Source organism: Ammodytes marinus, assembly GCF_949987685.1.
Source record: "Ammodytes marinus genome assembly, chromosome: 15".
Lineage (NCBI taxonomy): Eukaryota > Metazoa > Chordata > Actinopteri > Uranoscopiformes > Ammodytidae > Ammodytes > Ammodytes marinus.
Window position 1 is genome coordinate 7203961 of NC_137219.1, and position 15960 is coordinate 7219920.

The following is a 15960-nucleotide window of genomic DNA, read 5'->3' on the forward strand; positions in this document are numbered from 1 at the left end:
ATAAGCTGTGCATTTGATGTTTTTTTTCAGCTACATAATATGCCAGTCCTTTCTCTCACCTTGACCGCCCTCTTTGGTGTCTCGGCTAAAATCGGAGGCAGGATTCCCTTGTAGAAGCCTAACATGCTGTCGAGAGAAAAAAATGTAATTGTCACACAAGCTTATCTGATGTATGTCATGGTTGTGTAACTTTTACGACTTGTCAAATTGCACGTGACATTTTGATCAAACAGGATGCAGTCAAGAGCGGAAACAATTAGTGGTTCCATGCCGATTCATTTTCTGTAGCTGGCCAGAAAAGAAAATGAATCAGCAAATATGTAATTAAACATTCAGCCCTCAGCTGCTTTTCTTTGTCATGTTTAAGTAAACTGATTATCTTTGGGTATGGTCTGTTGGTCTCAGAAAACAAGCTAGAATGTAATAACCAGAAGAATCTTTAAGGCCTTCCCTGCAGAGAAAAAAAAAACTTAATAGGATCATGACGGTTATTTTCTCTGACATGTCAAAGTCCTTCAAAAGACATAAAAATAAGTGGAATTACCCTTTAAAGAGTCTACATTTGCACCCTGGTATAGTCCTTTAACATGGCAATTTGTCAAAGGCATACAGTTACTACAAGAGTCAAATCTTTGAAGATTTGGACTGCACAACCAATACCAAGCTCCCAAAAATGGAAACATGAACTATATTGCTGCCGTTTGACAACATAACTACCAAGATATATTTCATAACCAACCACAAACCCTGGCAAACAACTTCCTAGGAATCTGCGGAGGAAATGAACTAAGAGTTTATTTCAGCATTTGATATACTGGATGTTTCAAAAGACGGTAGCTGTATAATTTTTAGTCAATTTGGAAGCTTGCCTCTGCTCAATCATACGGTCAGCAATGATTTAAAGCATACTTGTAGACATGAAAAATTATAAAATAATACAGTGAGTTATGTACATAGAGACATATGCCTACATATTTCATAGACTGTATTTTCAAAGCCATCCATTTTATGGAGTATATTTACACAGTTAATGGACAATCTGGAAACATTGTTAGTTTTATGCAAAGTCCCTTTTAACACACCTGTTAAAACACACAGAAATGCATCTGGATGTTTTTGAAATTTACAAATAGTTTTAATGGTTTTTCTCCCTTTTCATGTTCAAACAAATTGGATCTAGAAAAGCATGTATTCGGCAAAAAAGGGAAATATGTTTTTCTATATGAAAGAGTATTTTTTTTTGAGTGGGTATGTTGGGTATGTAACGAGAGAGGAAAGGGGAGCTACAATTTCCCTTTAAAAAAAAGCCGTTGGAGTGGAGGACGTCCGACCAGTCTTTGACGGAACACATGTAAGAAGATAGTAGTATGTTTTCTGTTTTGCAAAGATGGCACAAAGCATGTTTCGTATACATTCAGAAGTGCATACATGTGCATTTCCCCCACTCTTCAATTTAGTGAAAACATGGGGTGCAAAAGTTCATTTGTTTGAGCCTGTGTTTTACACTGACAGAAGATGATTAGATTGACTTGATTGATTTTCAAAATGTATTTTTTCGGACCATTCCCTGCCAAACCTCAATTATATTTGACATTAGCAAGCAACAATACAGAACACTATTGAGTCATTCGCCTTTGTGGAGATAATACAACTGTCACTGGCAACGATAAACACATTTTTTCTTCCGCTTCTCGTTCTTAAAGTTTTGTTAAGAGTGCTGGCTCAACGGCAAACAGGTACAACAGGTCTTAATCTGTAAACAAGAGAAACAAAAACCACATAACCTTGTACTTATCTCGGAACTAACCAAGGTACTGTAGGTATGTATTAAATAAATAAGGAAAGCCTTGTGTATTTCTATGATTAACCAACCAACCGGGCTAGATAATACAGCAGCTACATATATAACATACACTTTTTGCCAACACACTATATGGAGTATTTATGACAAATTTAGCAATTCTGATATACATCATAAAATGTGAAACTGCAGTCTTTTAAGCATCATTTTGGTTTAGACTGTGAATTACACGACCAACAAGGTGTTCATTTAATTCTCACTAAGGGACCATGGAGCCTAACCAACATTTGAACAATCAACACAGCTGTTGCCATGCCAAATAATAATAATTTATGTTTAAGCGTGCATAGGAACATTCAAGAGAGGGCAGCCCCCCACACTTATCTTACAGGGAGAGAGACAAGAGTATAAGGGAGAGCATATTGATACTGAACACAGGTCTGTGGACAAAGAGGACAACATGGCGTGACCGACTGTATCCTGTGAACAGTGGCACCAGCTCTGTTGTGAAAACATGCTCTGCAAGTCAACAGAGATGATCTTGGTTGATTTGGTCCAAGTGTAAATAGTGTTGCTGCTGGCACACATTTTCACTCAACATTACCCGAGGAGAACGGGAGGTTCAAAATTACACAGAATCGACAGCAGTGAACCACAACTAATTGTTAAAACACTTGTCATCAGGTGACAGAGCCATTCTATTTCAACAACACCTGAAGTTATACAAGTGATACAAGTAACTGAGCCATCATAATAACGATGGAGTGAGAGATTATGGCTGAGGAAAATCCCTCTTCGAAGCCAAATATTAAAACATCGTATGATTTGTGTAAACAAGTCATTTCAGTGAGACGGAAGACCCTTCCCTGTGCTCTCTTTGTCCATGCAAATGTTGGCCACAGATTTTCCGGGAGTGGTCAGGCTGGGGAGCCGCCAGGTGATGAAGGAGGAGTGAAATTTGTTACAGAACAAATATGGCCTCTAGTGAGTGGCTACCATTTGAATCCTAATTTGATTTCCAATGTAAAGTACACACTAAGTCCCTTTTTGGCTTTCCTAAACAAATGTTCTCCTGACACAGAGCGAGGGGACGATGGATGTGTGTGTGTGTGTGTGTGTGTGTGTGTGTGTGTGTGTGTGCGTGTGCGTGTGTGTGTGTTGTGTGCTTATGTGTATGATTTGTCTTTCATTTTCATAAACCTTTCCCTTTTTAACAGCCTGCATCCGTCTGGAGAGGAGCATAGCACTGACAGATCTACACGGACACGAATGATTAAAATAAATTGCCAAATATATCCATCAAGTACCAATTCGGACATCTTAACATTAGAACTGAACACATGATAAAAGGACAGCTCAGTTGTAAAAATTAAATAAAATCTTGAATACAATTATTGTTCAAAGTAGATGTATTAATTTTCCTAGCGCTCTTGGAAATCCAAAAGAAATCTGAGTCGCCCAAGGGAAATGTTTTAAACGTAAACAACCTGCATGCTTCGTTTGCACATGTTTCCACTTTCCCATTGTCTATTGTAACCTTGACATTGTCACTTACAGGGACAATACAGCAGAATTACCAGAGGCCAAGGTTCATGAGATAAAGCCACACACAACAAATGTTTATATTTCATGAGTCATATAAACGTATTGCAGTATATAATGCACATTGTGAGGTAATATCACATTTAATCATATTTTGTATGTACTGGGAGGCAATTGGAGATGAGTTATTTTGATTACGGGAGGAGAATTCCTTTTCTGCTTTGACATGATGAACATACAGTTGTTGTTTTCAGAGCAGATCTTGGTGAATTTGGTGCAATCCATTTGGATTAAAGCAAGAAAACAATGTTAAAATAAGGATTTGACATCTTGTTAAATATGGTTATTCACTTTACTGAGAGTTGGATGTGAAGAATTAATACTGGTCTGTTAGATAAATACCACCAACAGCGGGTTAGATTATTTTAGATGCAGCACAAAGACAGGAAATGGAGGGAAACAGCTAGCCTGACTCTTTCCAAAGGTGAAAAAGAAAAGAAAAGAATCAACAAGCACCTCTGAAGCTCACCAATAGACATGTTTATCTTTTTGATTACATACAAACACTGAGGTTGAAAAATGACTCTCGACAAATAATCAAACAAGTTTATTTCCAAAATTGTCAAACTATTCCTTTAACATATAAACCACGCCTGCTTCAATGTCATAAAACATATGTAATATGGTGGACACGCTTATCTGCACTTCTTCACATTTCCATGAATGTAGATATGTTTTGCATGGGTGGTCCCAGTTGGAGTGAACACCCCCCCCTCGACCCTGCACTAGTTCCAGGCATTAGTCATCGATTTACTGTACGCAGGCCAAAACGCTCTGCTGTAATACATGGACCCTTTTAATATTCCTGTGGCCGGGCTTTGGGTCCCGACCCAGTCTGTGGATACACCACTGGTAAAGAATGCTGGAGAATAGAGACTTTTTGTTTCCCTCCAGACGGAAACACTTAACACGCGCTCACGCTGCTACACCCATATGCAACAGTAAAAGGAGCGTGGCCTGTAAGGCAATACAACAACCAAGTGTTGGTGAGCATAGTTCACACTGTCACACACTTAAGAGGATGGCTACAGGATAGCATGCTATATTTGCAACATTAAATAAAAACCTAAAGTCAAATTTTCATCTTTTAACAGAAAACAAAATCACACAACAACAGTCACTTCTTAACTACAAGCATTCGAAATGTATCCTACTGCAATGTTAAAAGCAACAACTAAAGGTATAGTTAGTGCGTCCAAGCTTTGGATGGCGTTACACATGCACATTTTCATGTCTTTCCTCAGTTTAATCACAGAGCTAGAGCCGAGAGCTCAAGTTTCCTCCCTCATCACCTCAGAGAGAGTGAGGCCTGGTGTTAGCTCAGCCCTGCCATAAGCTGAAGGGAGATGTTTATTTTTAATAATAATACTACAATAGTGGGGCCTAACACTATTTGTACAAGTTATAACTAAGTGGTTTGGCCTGGAGGTAATCCGCAATGTGCTACTGGGGAGTGATTACAGCCTCAGCAAAAATATACTGTTAGTGTTAATTGGTCGACAAGAAAGTGGATCTTCTGTCTGTGGGGACTCACTCCGGCAAATACTACGCTTTTCATGCACGAGCCTAAAGTCAAATAGCCCTCATAGTTGATGCTGTGTTATTTGGCATAGATCTGATCGAGTCAGAGTTCTCTGGAAATGTAATGCCAACCTACTCCCAAAAAGACACACCCCAAAAGCATGCAGGCACAAAGGCATTACATTTCACACTCAGAGTTTGCGTGGATGTGTGTGTGGGGTGAAGAGGACACAGCTACTGTTTCAGGATAGGTGCGTCTGTTGAACTACAGCCAACAGACTTTCCAACTGTCACTAGTGGCCTCTCACCATGCGCCCGCTCACACCTCGCAGCAGATCAACTTTATATCCGCTGTAAAGCTGTCGACTCGCCGTAAACAGAGCAAGTGGCAACCACTTTCTCCTACTCCTGCACAGTCTCAAAGGCCTGTCACAGGGCAGGCCGAGGAGGAGGAAGCATGGTGGGATCACCGTCTTTACTTCATTGTTAAAGTTAAGTTCAAGCTATTGGCTGCTGACAGACATACCGGTTGTTTCAAAGCATCTGAACCTTTTCAGGCAGTATACTACAGTACATTGCAACTATATTTGTATGTGTGGCATTTAAAACAGGCAGCATGACTTTCTTTAAAACATTTGGTATATAAGTATATATTAATACGGAAGTCACACCATCAACACATACTAGTTAAATTAATTCATAGTGTTGTGCATATTAATCCATTATCATATTTTTGATAATGTCAAAAAGTTGATAATGTCAGGATGGACTTTCTTCTGACATGCATATTTCAGATTTATTCCTGACATTATAGTATTCTGTTTCTTAAAAATGTTTTCATGGGTGTGATGAATTGTTGCCAAATTTGTTGTTATTTTTGTGTGCAAATTGCCCATTGAAAGAAAAATAAGCATACATTAAATTAAATCCACCTTCACACTGAGTCCTGTATTTGGCATCAACCATTAAGGATAAACCTACCCCTCATTGCGGGAGATGGTCCGGAAGCAGTCACTCAGGCTCCTGTAGCTGTTGGGGTCGCTAGTTCCTCTTTGGATCTGAAACCTGCAATGACAAAGTTCTCATTAAAGTTTCCATTACTGTCAATTTAACATTAACTACATTCTAACTATTTTCTCCTCACTAACATGTTTTTTTCTTCTCACTGTCTGTGTAAATTACAAAGTAACACGTGTGTGTAAAATGCACTAGAACAAATTTGATCTTATCACAAATGAACTCATTTCCTTCTATATTTTCCTCCCCTTGCCCTTTCATCCACCGTTTTTTCCTCCTCTGCTAAGATGAGAGGCTCCTGGGCTTCTCCCCCCAGCGCAGAGGTGAAGTCAAACATTTATTTAACCCAACCGATCCAATTAGCCACCCAACTTCCCAGGACCAGGCCTATTTGGGCAAGCTTTTCTGCTACTAACATGCTAGTAAGCCAATTGTAACAGCTCTTCAGTTACGTGTAAATCTTTAATATGATGGAGCCAGTCGAAGGACTTTTTGTTGTATAGCAAACATGCTGGTACCTCCCTCATAAACGCTGGCGAGCTGTGTGTAAATCCTTTACATGAAAGGTTGAAAGAATGAATATAAATTGTGCCTGTTGGAGATAAAGAGTTTTGGGGATTGAGACTCATTATATGGGCTATCTGGCTAAGGAATAGATCCCAAACTCAAACAAAAAAAACAACATAATAAACTAAATAGTTTGATGAAATTACGCATAGATTTTTGTCCCAATATTTTGAGTAATTAACAAAACATAAATAAATAAAAGAACGGTTTAAAATGCTAAAGATGATATCAGAAATCGCAATCATTTTCCTGCAAAAGTAAAGAATATAAAGGATTCTAAGGGTAGAAACAGAGGCAGAATTGAAAAGAGCAGAAGGTAACGGGACAAGAGAAAGATTCCCTTCTCATATGGCTTCAACTGCCAGGTCACAAGGTCAGCAGTAAGTCGTCCATGCGGGTGCCTGATGGGGCCATAAAGGGCCCCCAGGTTCCAGTGGTGGGGGAGTTTAGTGGGGTGAGCGGCCTTTCATATCGCTAACAGATTAACATCTTAGAGGGGTGTCCCTCAAATCCTATTTGGTGGATTCCCAAATAGCTTGTAACCCGTTCCTGAAAACCAGTTAAAACAGCATAATAAATAGATGTCTGACACCATATTAAAGACAAGAAGAAAAAGAAGGACTAAAGGTATGAGGGGATGGTGGAATATGGGGTACGGAGTGGGGGCAAAGACCCGGAAGATTTAAGACTACTGGGGCTTGTAAACATATTCAAATCTGGCTTAATTAAAAGCATATGATGCTAGGGTCAAGGATGGAAGGGACCCCTGTCCCCAGTCTCCCCCTGTCTCCTTCTCTCTGCCTGTCTCAACACGAACCGGCCCTGAGAGAGTGGTGTTGGCATGGCCATAGTCCGGTTCCAACCCTTCTGACTCCACTGGTGACCCCAGGGTCACCTCATTTCCTCATGGCCCTCTCCTACCCTGCAATAAAAGCCAGGGACCAAACAGCAAGGCCCAGGGAGTGAGATATTAGGGAGGACTAGAAGAACTGGCAGCAGGGGAACTGTCAGGCCCCTGGCTAAGAAGCCACTTGTGTCGCTTTTGACAGCAATCAACAGTGGAAAATAAGGCCACATGTTCACTGATATTTTTAGAAACGCATTTCCACCCCCCATCCGTTTGCAGAAATATGTTGTACACATCACTGTTTTACAATCGCACTTCGTACTCATGACAACGCAAAGAACAATTGAAAATGTTGACTTAATCATGCCAGGCCAGTAGGGGGCGATAATCTGTCACATCAGACAACATATAAGAACATAGTGAACATGCACATCGAGTGTCTTCTTGATCGAGGTTGGCGCATGCTCAGAAGATAACAACTATTTCCATGAGAAAATTCGAGGTCAATGATGCCAGCATTTCTCAAAACCTCAGGCATCCCTGGTCACATACAGAGTTTTCCAAAATTTTCACTTAGGCCAGAGTTTTCAAAACGCTCCGGTTTAAGTGTCCTGTTGTGATGTGAGTACTTGTGGACATAGCCTAGGACTAAAAGATTTGATCCTGGTTGAATGTTCAGTTTTAGAGGATTGGTACGGACAAACAGCTCTAGTTGCTGTTAATATGTCCTCAGTGACAATATACTTGTTGGCTTAAGACTAGCACAAGATGGGCTCCTCTTGACTTGGCCTTGGATTCAGCCATGCGGATCGTAAACCCTGCAGACAGAAGACCGGCGGAAAACCCTGGGGCTTCTTTAAAACACACAAGCTTAGAACATCTTTAATCATCGGCAAAAACTAGTGGAGATACAGTATACTCAGAGGTGTTGAAATCTGTGAGTTCATCAAGAGTACCCCTCCTTTCCTTTCCTTTCCTACCCATAGCCCACTTTCCCTGTGTGTGTGCTTTACAGGCCCAGAGCTGCCCAGGTGAAGGTGAAGGCGAGGGCAGGTTTGGTGCTTCTGTGAACGAGACAAGCACTCTGGGGTAAATAGCCCTGACGACCACGCTCACCTGACCTCCCCTTCCTATAAAAGTACAAACTCTAGGCATCCACAAAGAAGCAAAAAAGGTAAATGAGGGCGGAGTAGCAGGCCAGAGCGCCATTCTTTGTATTTTTATGGACAGGAGTGCATCGTTTGAGGGCTTTTTCAAGGCCGTGTCCGCTCCCAGACCCCGGTGGTAATGGGCTCAAACCGGGGACCAACAAGACGGGCTGTCACCTCACAGAAGACGAGATGTTGAGGTGAGGCTCATTAATGATGGTGTTAAAAAAATGCCTATGGGAAGGGGGTAGGGGGGTTATTGGGTTGATCAAAAGGCAGAGGTTTGATGGGTCTACTTTTAAAAGGGGCAGGTCATGCTTTTTAGGAGAACTCTTAAAAATATGCCCTATTAAATGAGGGGTATTCCCTCAGTGGCACTGGGAACGATTTTGATGACTTGCTCACTTTAAAATTTAGGGGATAATAAGGGTGATATGAAATCATATTTATAGCTAACCAGACAGGTTGACATAAATTAACACCCTTGAGAAGTAATGACTTTATCTACTTCAGGTAGTTCATCTTATGCCATCTATTATATTGCCATATTTCAAATTGTGCAACTTTCTCCAAGTATGAACATAATGATTTATGTGTGTTGCTGTGTATTTAGACTGGCTGCTACAGTGAGAGCCTTGATCTATTTATGCCTTCCTTCTAGGAATGCTCAGTGCTTTGAAAAAGAGAGAGAGAGAAAATATATGATTGACGAAAAAGAAGAAATGAATCACCAGGGGCAAAGGAAGAAAGTTCTGCAGTTTCTCATGTTAGATCTGAAGTGCATAAGACAATCCAGAAGGCTACATAAAAGGGAAATCTATTTTTTACAGCCAGACAATTAATTTTAATGAGCAGGATAATAAAGATGGAAGAAGTCCATTGCATTGGTACATAAGGTTAAGAGCACTTTTCCGACCTAAATAGTCCAACATAGCAAATGCGGTAAAATGTGCATGTTGCCATCCAATTGTGCTTCTGGGTAAAGGAGTTTAACCAAAAAAAAATATGCTGATTGTTTTGACAACTCATTGTTGGTGACAACAGTGATGCCTGACTAGTTAGTAAAAAGTGTGTTTGGTGGATAAAAAGGGTATCAAACAAGAAGTTTGACAGTTGATTTGTAAGTGTTGGTACTGTATGAAAATGCTTTTAGTAATTTGTTTTAAAGGGATACACTCCCAATTTTTGGAGAATATATAGTTCTTGCTCCTATGTGGTTTGTAAGTTGCTTTGGACATAAACGTCTGCCAACTAAATGTAATGCAATAATGTTGATTTCAACTGGCCCTCACCTCGCACAATAACATGAAAAAATAGCAAGGAAAACAAATATTTAAAGATTGAATCCGTGACAGCACTCTAAGTGTTTAAAAGGCGGGAGGAGGCCAATAAAGACATCCTTTGGAGAGAGGAATAGGAAAATAAAGTCGAGGGGAAGAAGATGCAAGATGGGAGTAGAGGGGAAGTGATAAACCTTTGGCGCTTGTGACACGGCAGGCTGCCAGAGCTTGATCTGGACCGGGGCCGGGTTGGATTTCAGCTGCACCACAAAAATACTGGTTCCAGGTTATGGATCAGGCTGTGGTGTGGATGAAGGAGGGAAGGTTACCTTGGCTGTTAAAAGGGCTATGACATCCCTCCGTCAATCTGGATTCTTTCTAACTCCGATAAAACTGACTCCACTGATTCCCTATGGTGATGTTGGGACCAGTTTGGCAGTCCAGATGTCTGCTCATATACTGTGACCTCTGTGACCCGAGATCAGGCTGTGTTACCAGGGAAGAGCAGGAAAAGAGCTGTATAAAACAGCACGAGGATAAGCTAGGCAGGGCCAGGCCATGACTAAGACTCAGATGTTTTGAGCATTACAGACTTCTTGTTGAATGAAAGATCTCTCTATATGTTAGTGTGGACTGCAGCTAATTTAGAAAGCCACTAATGCTGAAGTGGAGCAGATAGGTGGAACAAATTAGCAGTCTCACTGACATTTCCAGTAAGCGGTTGTAGAACAGAGAGGATTTATTGTGTGCTTAAAGTAGAGTGTATTGACGTCTGCCAAATGCTGTTACCGGAAATTATGGTGCTACTGTTTGAGCAATCATTTTAACTATAACACGTATATTAGTATAACAGATATAAGATATACACTGTATAACAGCTAGAAAAGTACAAGTATTTTTCAAGAACTTCAGAAAAAATCATCACAAAAATCATCTAGTTTGGTTATTGTAAAAGACAAGTTCAATGTCAGAATGGCGCAAATCCATGGTTGGACATAATAGAGATAAAAAAAAGAAGCCATTACACAGATGCTTGCAGGCGAGACAAGCTAGGTCAAGACTACCCGGTGGTAGACTGGTCGAGGGCAGCGTGAGTAATAGCCACTTTGATGTTAGGGAGATGCTTCAGGATTTTGGAGACTTCCCTGACAGCAGGTAACCTATATAACACAGTGCACTCCAGACAGAAGACAACTTTCCTGCATGCTTCCAGAGAGAAACCCGAGAGTCACTATTACAACACTGGACCATCTTTTCTCAGCCCTGTCTCCAGAGGCCAAGGCACAACTTTGCATAGGGCGCCACCAAGCACCCCACAGATTGAAAACTAATGAGATTTAACAGAGGACATCATTGTTGCTTTTCAATGGGTAATCTCAGCTCCATGTTGTATTATTTATTCTATACATTAATTGGTAACTTTATGTGTTTGGAGATACGATTTTTTTTTTTTTTACAAAATAATATTGATTTGTACTGTAGAAGCAGGCTAATGGCAGAAGTTGAGAAACCATCCCCAAACCATTCATGGATAAAAAAGGCTCTAAGTAAAATGTTACCTCTGCTTTCCCTCTTTTTTCCTCCATTAGGCTTCCCTTTCATCATTTATCTGACATTCAGCTTCCTCAAAAAATACTACCCTGTCTTCAACTGGTTATACCGAGTTGCAACTAAGGATGAAGGCTTAAGGTCAATTCAGACTATAGCTACTTTTAATGGACGCCAACCAGATCCTGAACCTTCGATCCAGTTATTTTGAGTGCAGCATGAGTGACATGAAGTATTATTGATCCAGACAGCCATTCAAAACTTTGAAAGTAGAAACAATGCAAAGGTTTATAAAACAAGCACAGAATATATAAGCTGTGGGCTGTGTAATTTGAGGGAAAGATCGATGGAATTAAGGAAGAAGTGTATGGTCTGCTGCAGGGTTCTGAGCTGATCTTTGCAATTCTGCTTGTGCAAGCACACATCATTTCATCTGGACCATCAATCTGACATATCCCTCTCAAGATTTGAAATATAATGGTATGTAGCCGCAATGAGTGTATGCTGGTCCTTGAAGATGATTGGCTCATCTGTTTGTGGTACAAACACTTTTTTACGCTTTTTAATGTACAAGTGTCCACAGCGCCCTTTTGGAAAGTAATGGTAATTGCCACAAGTACGAGAACACAACATGTGTGAGTGTGTACACATTTAATTGCTGTAGACAGTGTACACACAGCCACACACAGTTTGGCGAAGGGACCATGCTGAGCACTTAAGCGTCTGTTCAACAATGTAAGTACAAATTATCACGACTGCAACGAAGGGGAAGGAGATTGTGGCTGGGCTTCAGGAAGTAGTTGAAAAAGTGAGTTGTGTCATTTTAAAATGCAGAGCAACTGCAATGCATCCACAAGTAGTGGTAACATAGTGACAACTGTTTTTACCTAGTTTGATAGAGGATTTACAAGTGACTCTTGCAAGAGGTTGCAAAGGGGGTGAAGGAGGTGGGATAAAGGATGTGCAGACATGAGTTTTGAGAGTCAAAAAATAAATAAAGAGATGGGGCAGCAGGGAGGCAGCATTGTGGTTGCAGCACAGTCAGGGTCTAGTGAAATCAAAGAACACAATGCCTCCACTCTGTAATTAGTGTACTGGAATGTGAAGCCCCTTACTGATAATGATTACAGGTGCTCCAGTACGACACATACATTGACATGCACATCTGCTCTTTAAGTGTACATCTATCTATAGCTGACATTTCTTATTTAGTCATCCATTTGTGACTGGTTGTTACTTCTCTAGCATCCGTGAGTGACTGCAGTTACATCTGTCACAACATTAAAATTAATGGGCTAAGGTTTTTAAAGGTTATGTCTCTGGCATTTTGCCTTTATTAGATAGTTGACAGTTAAGGCTGAAAATAAATGATGTTGCAGATACACATACTGCTGGGACCACCAGGAAGTCCCATTACTATGTCCCATATTTCACATTATTCACAGCATTAGAATTGTCAAGATTGTAAGTCAGAGCATGGCATAATGTTCTACATTATTTTAAGTAAAAATATATTCATCAAACAATGATGGCAGACCAGTGTCATTGTTGTTTTTGCAACTTTTGTTGGATATGTTAAATGGGTTCTTTTGGGACACATAAGTAAAACAATGCATATTCAAACATACAACTGCTGACCACTTTCTTTGCATATTGAATTCTATTGTAAATGGTCAATCTGATTGAGACCCATAATTTATCTGAGCCACATCTCTCATGCAAAACACAAGTCATCACCAGAGTACAACTGGAATGCAAATGTATTTTTAATCCTGCCAAGTGTGCTGTTTTGTTGTCCCCCCCAAAAAAACAAAAAAAAACAAACAGACTTCAGAACATCAAGGTTTATTTATTTCATCTGACCTTGTTTATTTAATTTGAATTTTTTTTAACAGTAATTATTTTTAACTTCCGTTTCCTTTTCCCTGATCTCGTATTGTATATTAATTGGATGCTGAATGTGATGTATGAGAATTCTATGTGACTGTGTTGATTGTGCTTATTCCATCATAGTGCTGCTTTCTTTGCCAGGTCATTCTTGGAGAATAGATTTTAATCTCAAGGAATCTTACCTGATTAAATAAAGGTATAGTGATTAATTGACACTACCATTTGCAATGGACTGACCCTTGTGCACTGAAGCGGTGCAACAAGCTTGGTTTATGATGCACACATGCGGCATGTGTTTGGCCTTCACACTATGAGTAAAGTCTTGCGATGCAGTGTCACAGCGCCAGGGGGATTAGTAGCTGGCATGATGGACGCTGACCTGCCTGCTCATTTACAAGGAAAGATCAGGCATCAGACTGTTGCAGCTTTGTGCCCTGCTGTTTGAGGGTTGTGTCAGGGATTCCTCCATGAGTGCACTGGGGTTCACCAAGCAGTTGGGGGCAAACAGAGGTGGATGTGGAAAGGGGGGACGTAAGTCTTTGGGCCATCCTAAGCACAATCACTTCATTCCCAGAAAAAGACTTGATGTCATCTGTCAAAGACCTAATCAAAGATCACTTCCAAGCCCTCCATGTGGGACACCCTTTCGTGCGTGCTGTGACTAAATGGAGGTAGTGTTGCCATGGATACTGCTGCAAGCTAGGGCCACTAACAGGTTTTTCTAATCAGGCTTGAAACAGGCTACTGGCAGACTTAGTGGTTTGCAATGACTGACAGCCATGTCACACAATACAATTTACAGTATTGCATAATTCAATTCAAATCTTCTAAAAACACATGTACAACAGGGATTGAAAACAAAGCATTACATAATCACCCAACAAGCTGCAAACTCTGCTGGACTGATGGAAGTTTAAACAACGCATTCAACATGTTGATGCAGTTACTGTATATGATATGGTTTATATTAGCAAAAGCAGTTGCTTCAGACCTAAAACCACAGAGGACAGAATGTAAAAACAGTTACTCTTAAAACGGCAGGTATTTAAAGAGCTGGATGAAGAGTGGTTGACTAAGGGGAAATAAAAAATGACAGCAAGTAAGGAAAAAGTGTGAGAATCACAATGGGAAAGGGGCAGGGAAAAATAAAGTGAGTGCAGAGGCAGAGAAGGAGTGGCTCAGATATTTAGGGCTCATTATGGCAAACACTTTGCACTCTGTAGAAAATGCAGGAAGTTCATGATGACAGGAGGAGTTGCTCATGGAGACGCAAACATGAAGAAGGCGGGGCTTCACTCTCTGGGCGGAAGTAAAAGGGGCGATGGGAAGCTGCTTTCAGATGAGAGCGAGTATGTTTTTCCGTGTAATAGGATCTCGACATGAAGGGAAACGCAGGCTCGGTGCAACTCTCCTAATGAGAGGGGGGACCTGATCAGAGTCAGATGGGGTGCCCCGAGCGCACAGCCCCCTGCAGAAAGTGCCGCCCGACACCCTTTGTTACCTCCAAGTGAGCTGAGACCAGCCCATGAACCATGTAACTAGGTGGTTTCCAGGTTAATGAAAAGCTGTAACTTCGGTCCAACTGTCTCTCTCTGCTAAACCGACGACTGCCCTCCCTCCTCACATTGAAACGCACCCTCCATCTTCACCCACTCAACCCCAAATTCCTGCATGGAAGGTGGGGGGGGGGTCTGGGGCAATTAACGGTTTACTTTGTGTGAAGTATGCTACATTTACATTTTAGGCAGATTATTACCCAGAGTAACTCAGGATGAAAAATATGTTTACATTTCTGGATTCACTTTAATTTTTGAATTGCGTGTAATAAAAGCAAAGGGGAACCAGAAACAGACCAGTCAGTCACAATTTCAGATGTGAAGTTACACATGTAATAAATTGTTTTCCTACACTATAAATAGCAAAACTCTGACATACTACAGTATGTTTTATTCCCAAAATGATTGTGGCTGTTTTCACTTCATTCAACCCAATGTGCTTGTGTTGTCAGTTCAATCATCATCTCGGCGTGTGCTTTTTCAATAAAAAAGAGAATGTCAATTATCAAAATTAGGCTTTTCTCGTTTGATCTGTCATCATAGTGTGTCGAATATCTATGCACTTTGGAGTATTAATTCAGACAAAACCAGTATTTAGGATGGGCATATTTCACTATTTCCTGAGTTCCTTTACGGTGGTGTCAGCGATTTCTGGAGGATGCATGTTGTCAAAATCCCTCTGTCAAAATCTCCTCAAGATTCACTGCCTGTCCGTACTGTGTGTGCACTGAAAATAATCTGGTGTTGATAAACAGCCTCTGTAAACTGGTATGTGAACAAAGGTTATGCAAAGAAAGGGGGTCCACCGTATCTACCAACATGCCCGTTTACAGAGCCTAGGCTATGCATTAACACTGGATTTTCTTTCAGCGCAGGTAGCGGATCGTGAAGTGATTTTCACATAATTTTACAAAGTGATTTTGACAACAAGCATTCTCCAGAATCTTGGACTACACCTTTAATTACAGCCCTACTAGTTATTCTGTGCTCTGATGAAAAGGCCCATTTCCCCCTTTGCTACCTGTCCAGCCTCTCTATATGCCATGCCTCTGTGTGCTTAACTCAAACTGGCTTATATAAATGTGTGCACGTTCAACTCCTTCACAACGATGAAAGAGGCTGTGGGTCAGACTGTTGGGAGGTGGGCTCTGCAGGACTCCCTCAGATGTAAGATAGATATACT

General features: G+C 40.7%; 1 protein-coding gene across 1 annotated transcript in view; it reads right to left on the minus strand.

Moving 5' to 3' along the window:
• Positions 1 to 15960, minus strand: part of slc25a21 (solute carrier family 25 member 21) — an 87278-nt gene that overhangs the window by 8969 nt on the left and 62349 nt on the right. Inside the window, exons 4-5 of the mRNA XM_080041832.1 lie at positions 5906 to 5989; positions 60 to 126 (exon numbers count right to left, since the gene is read on the minus strand). Coding sequence (XP_079897958.1) covers positions 60 to 126; positions 5906 to 5989 — 151 coding nt within the window. The remainder of the gene's footprint in view (positions 1 to 59; positions 127 to 5905; positions 5990 to 15960) is intronic.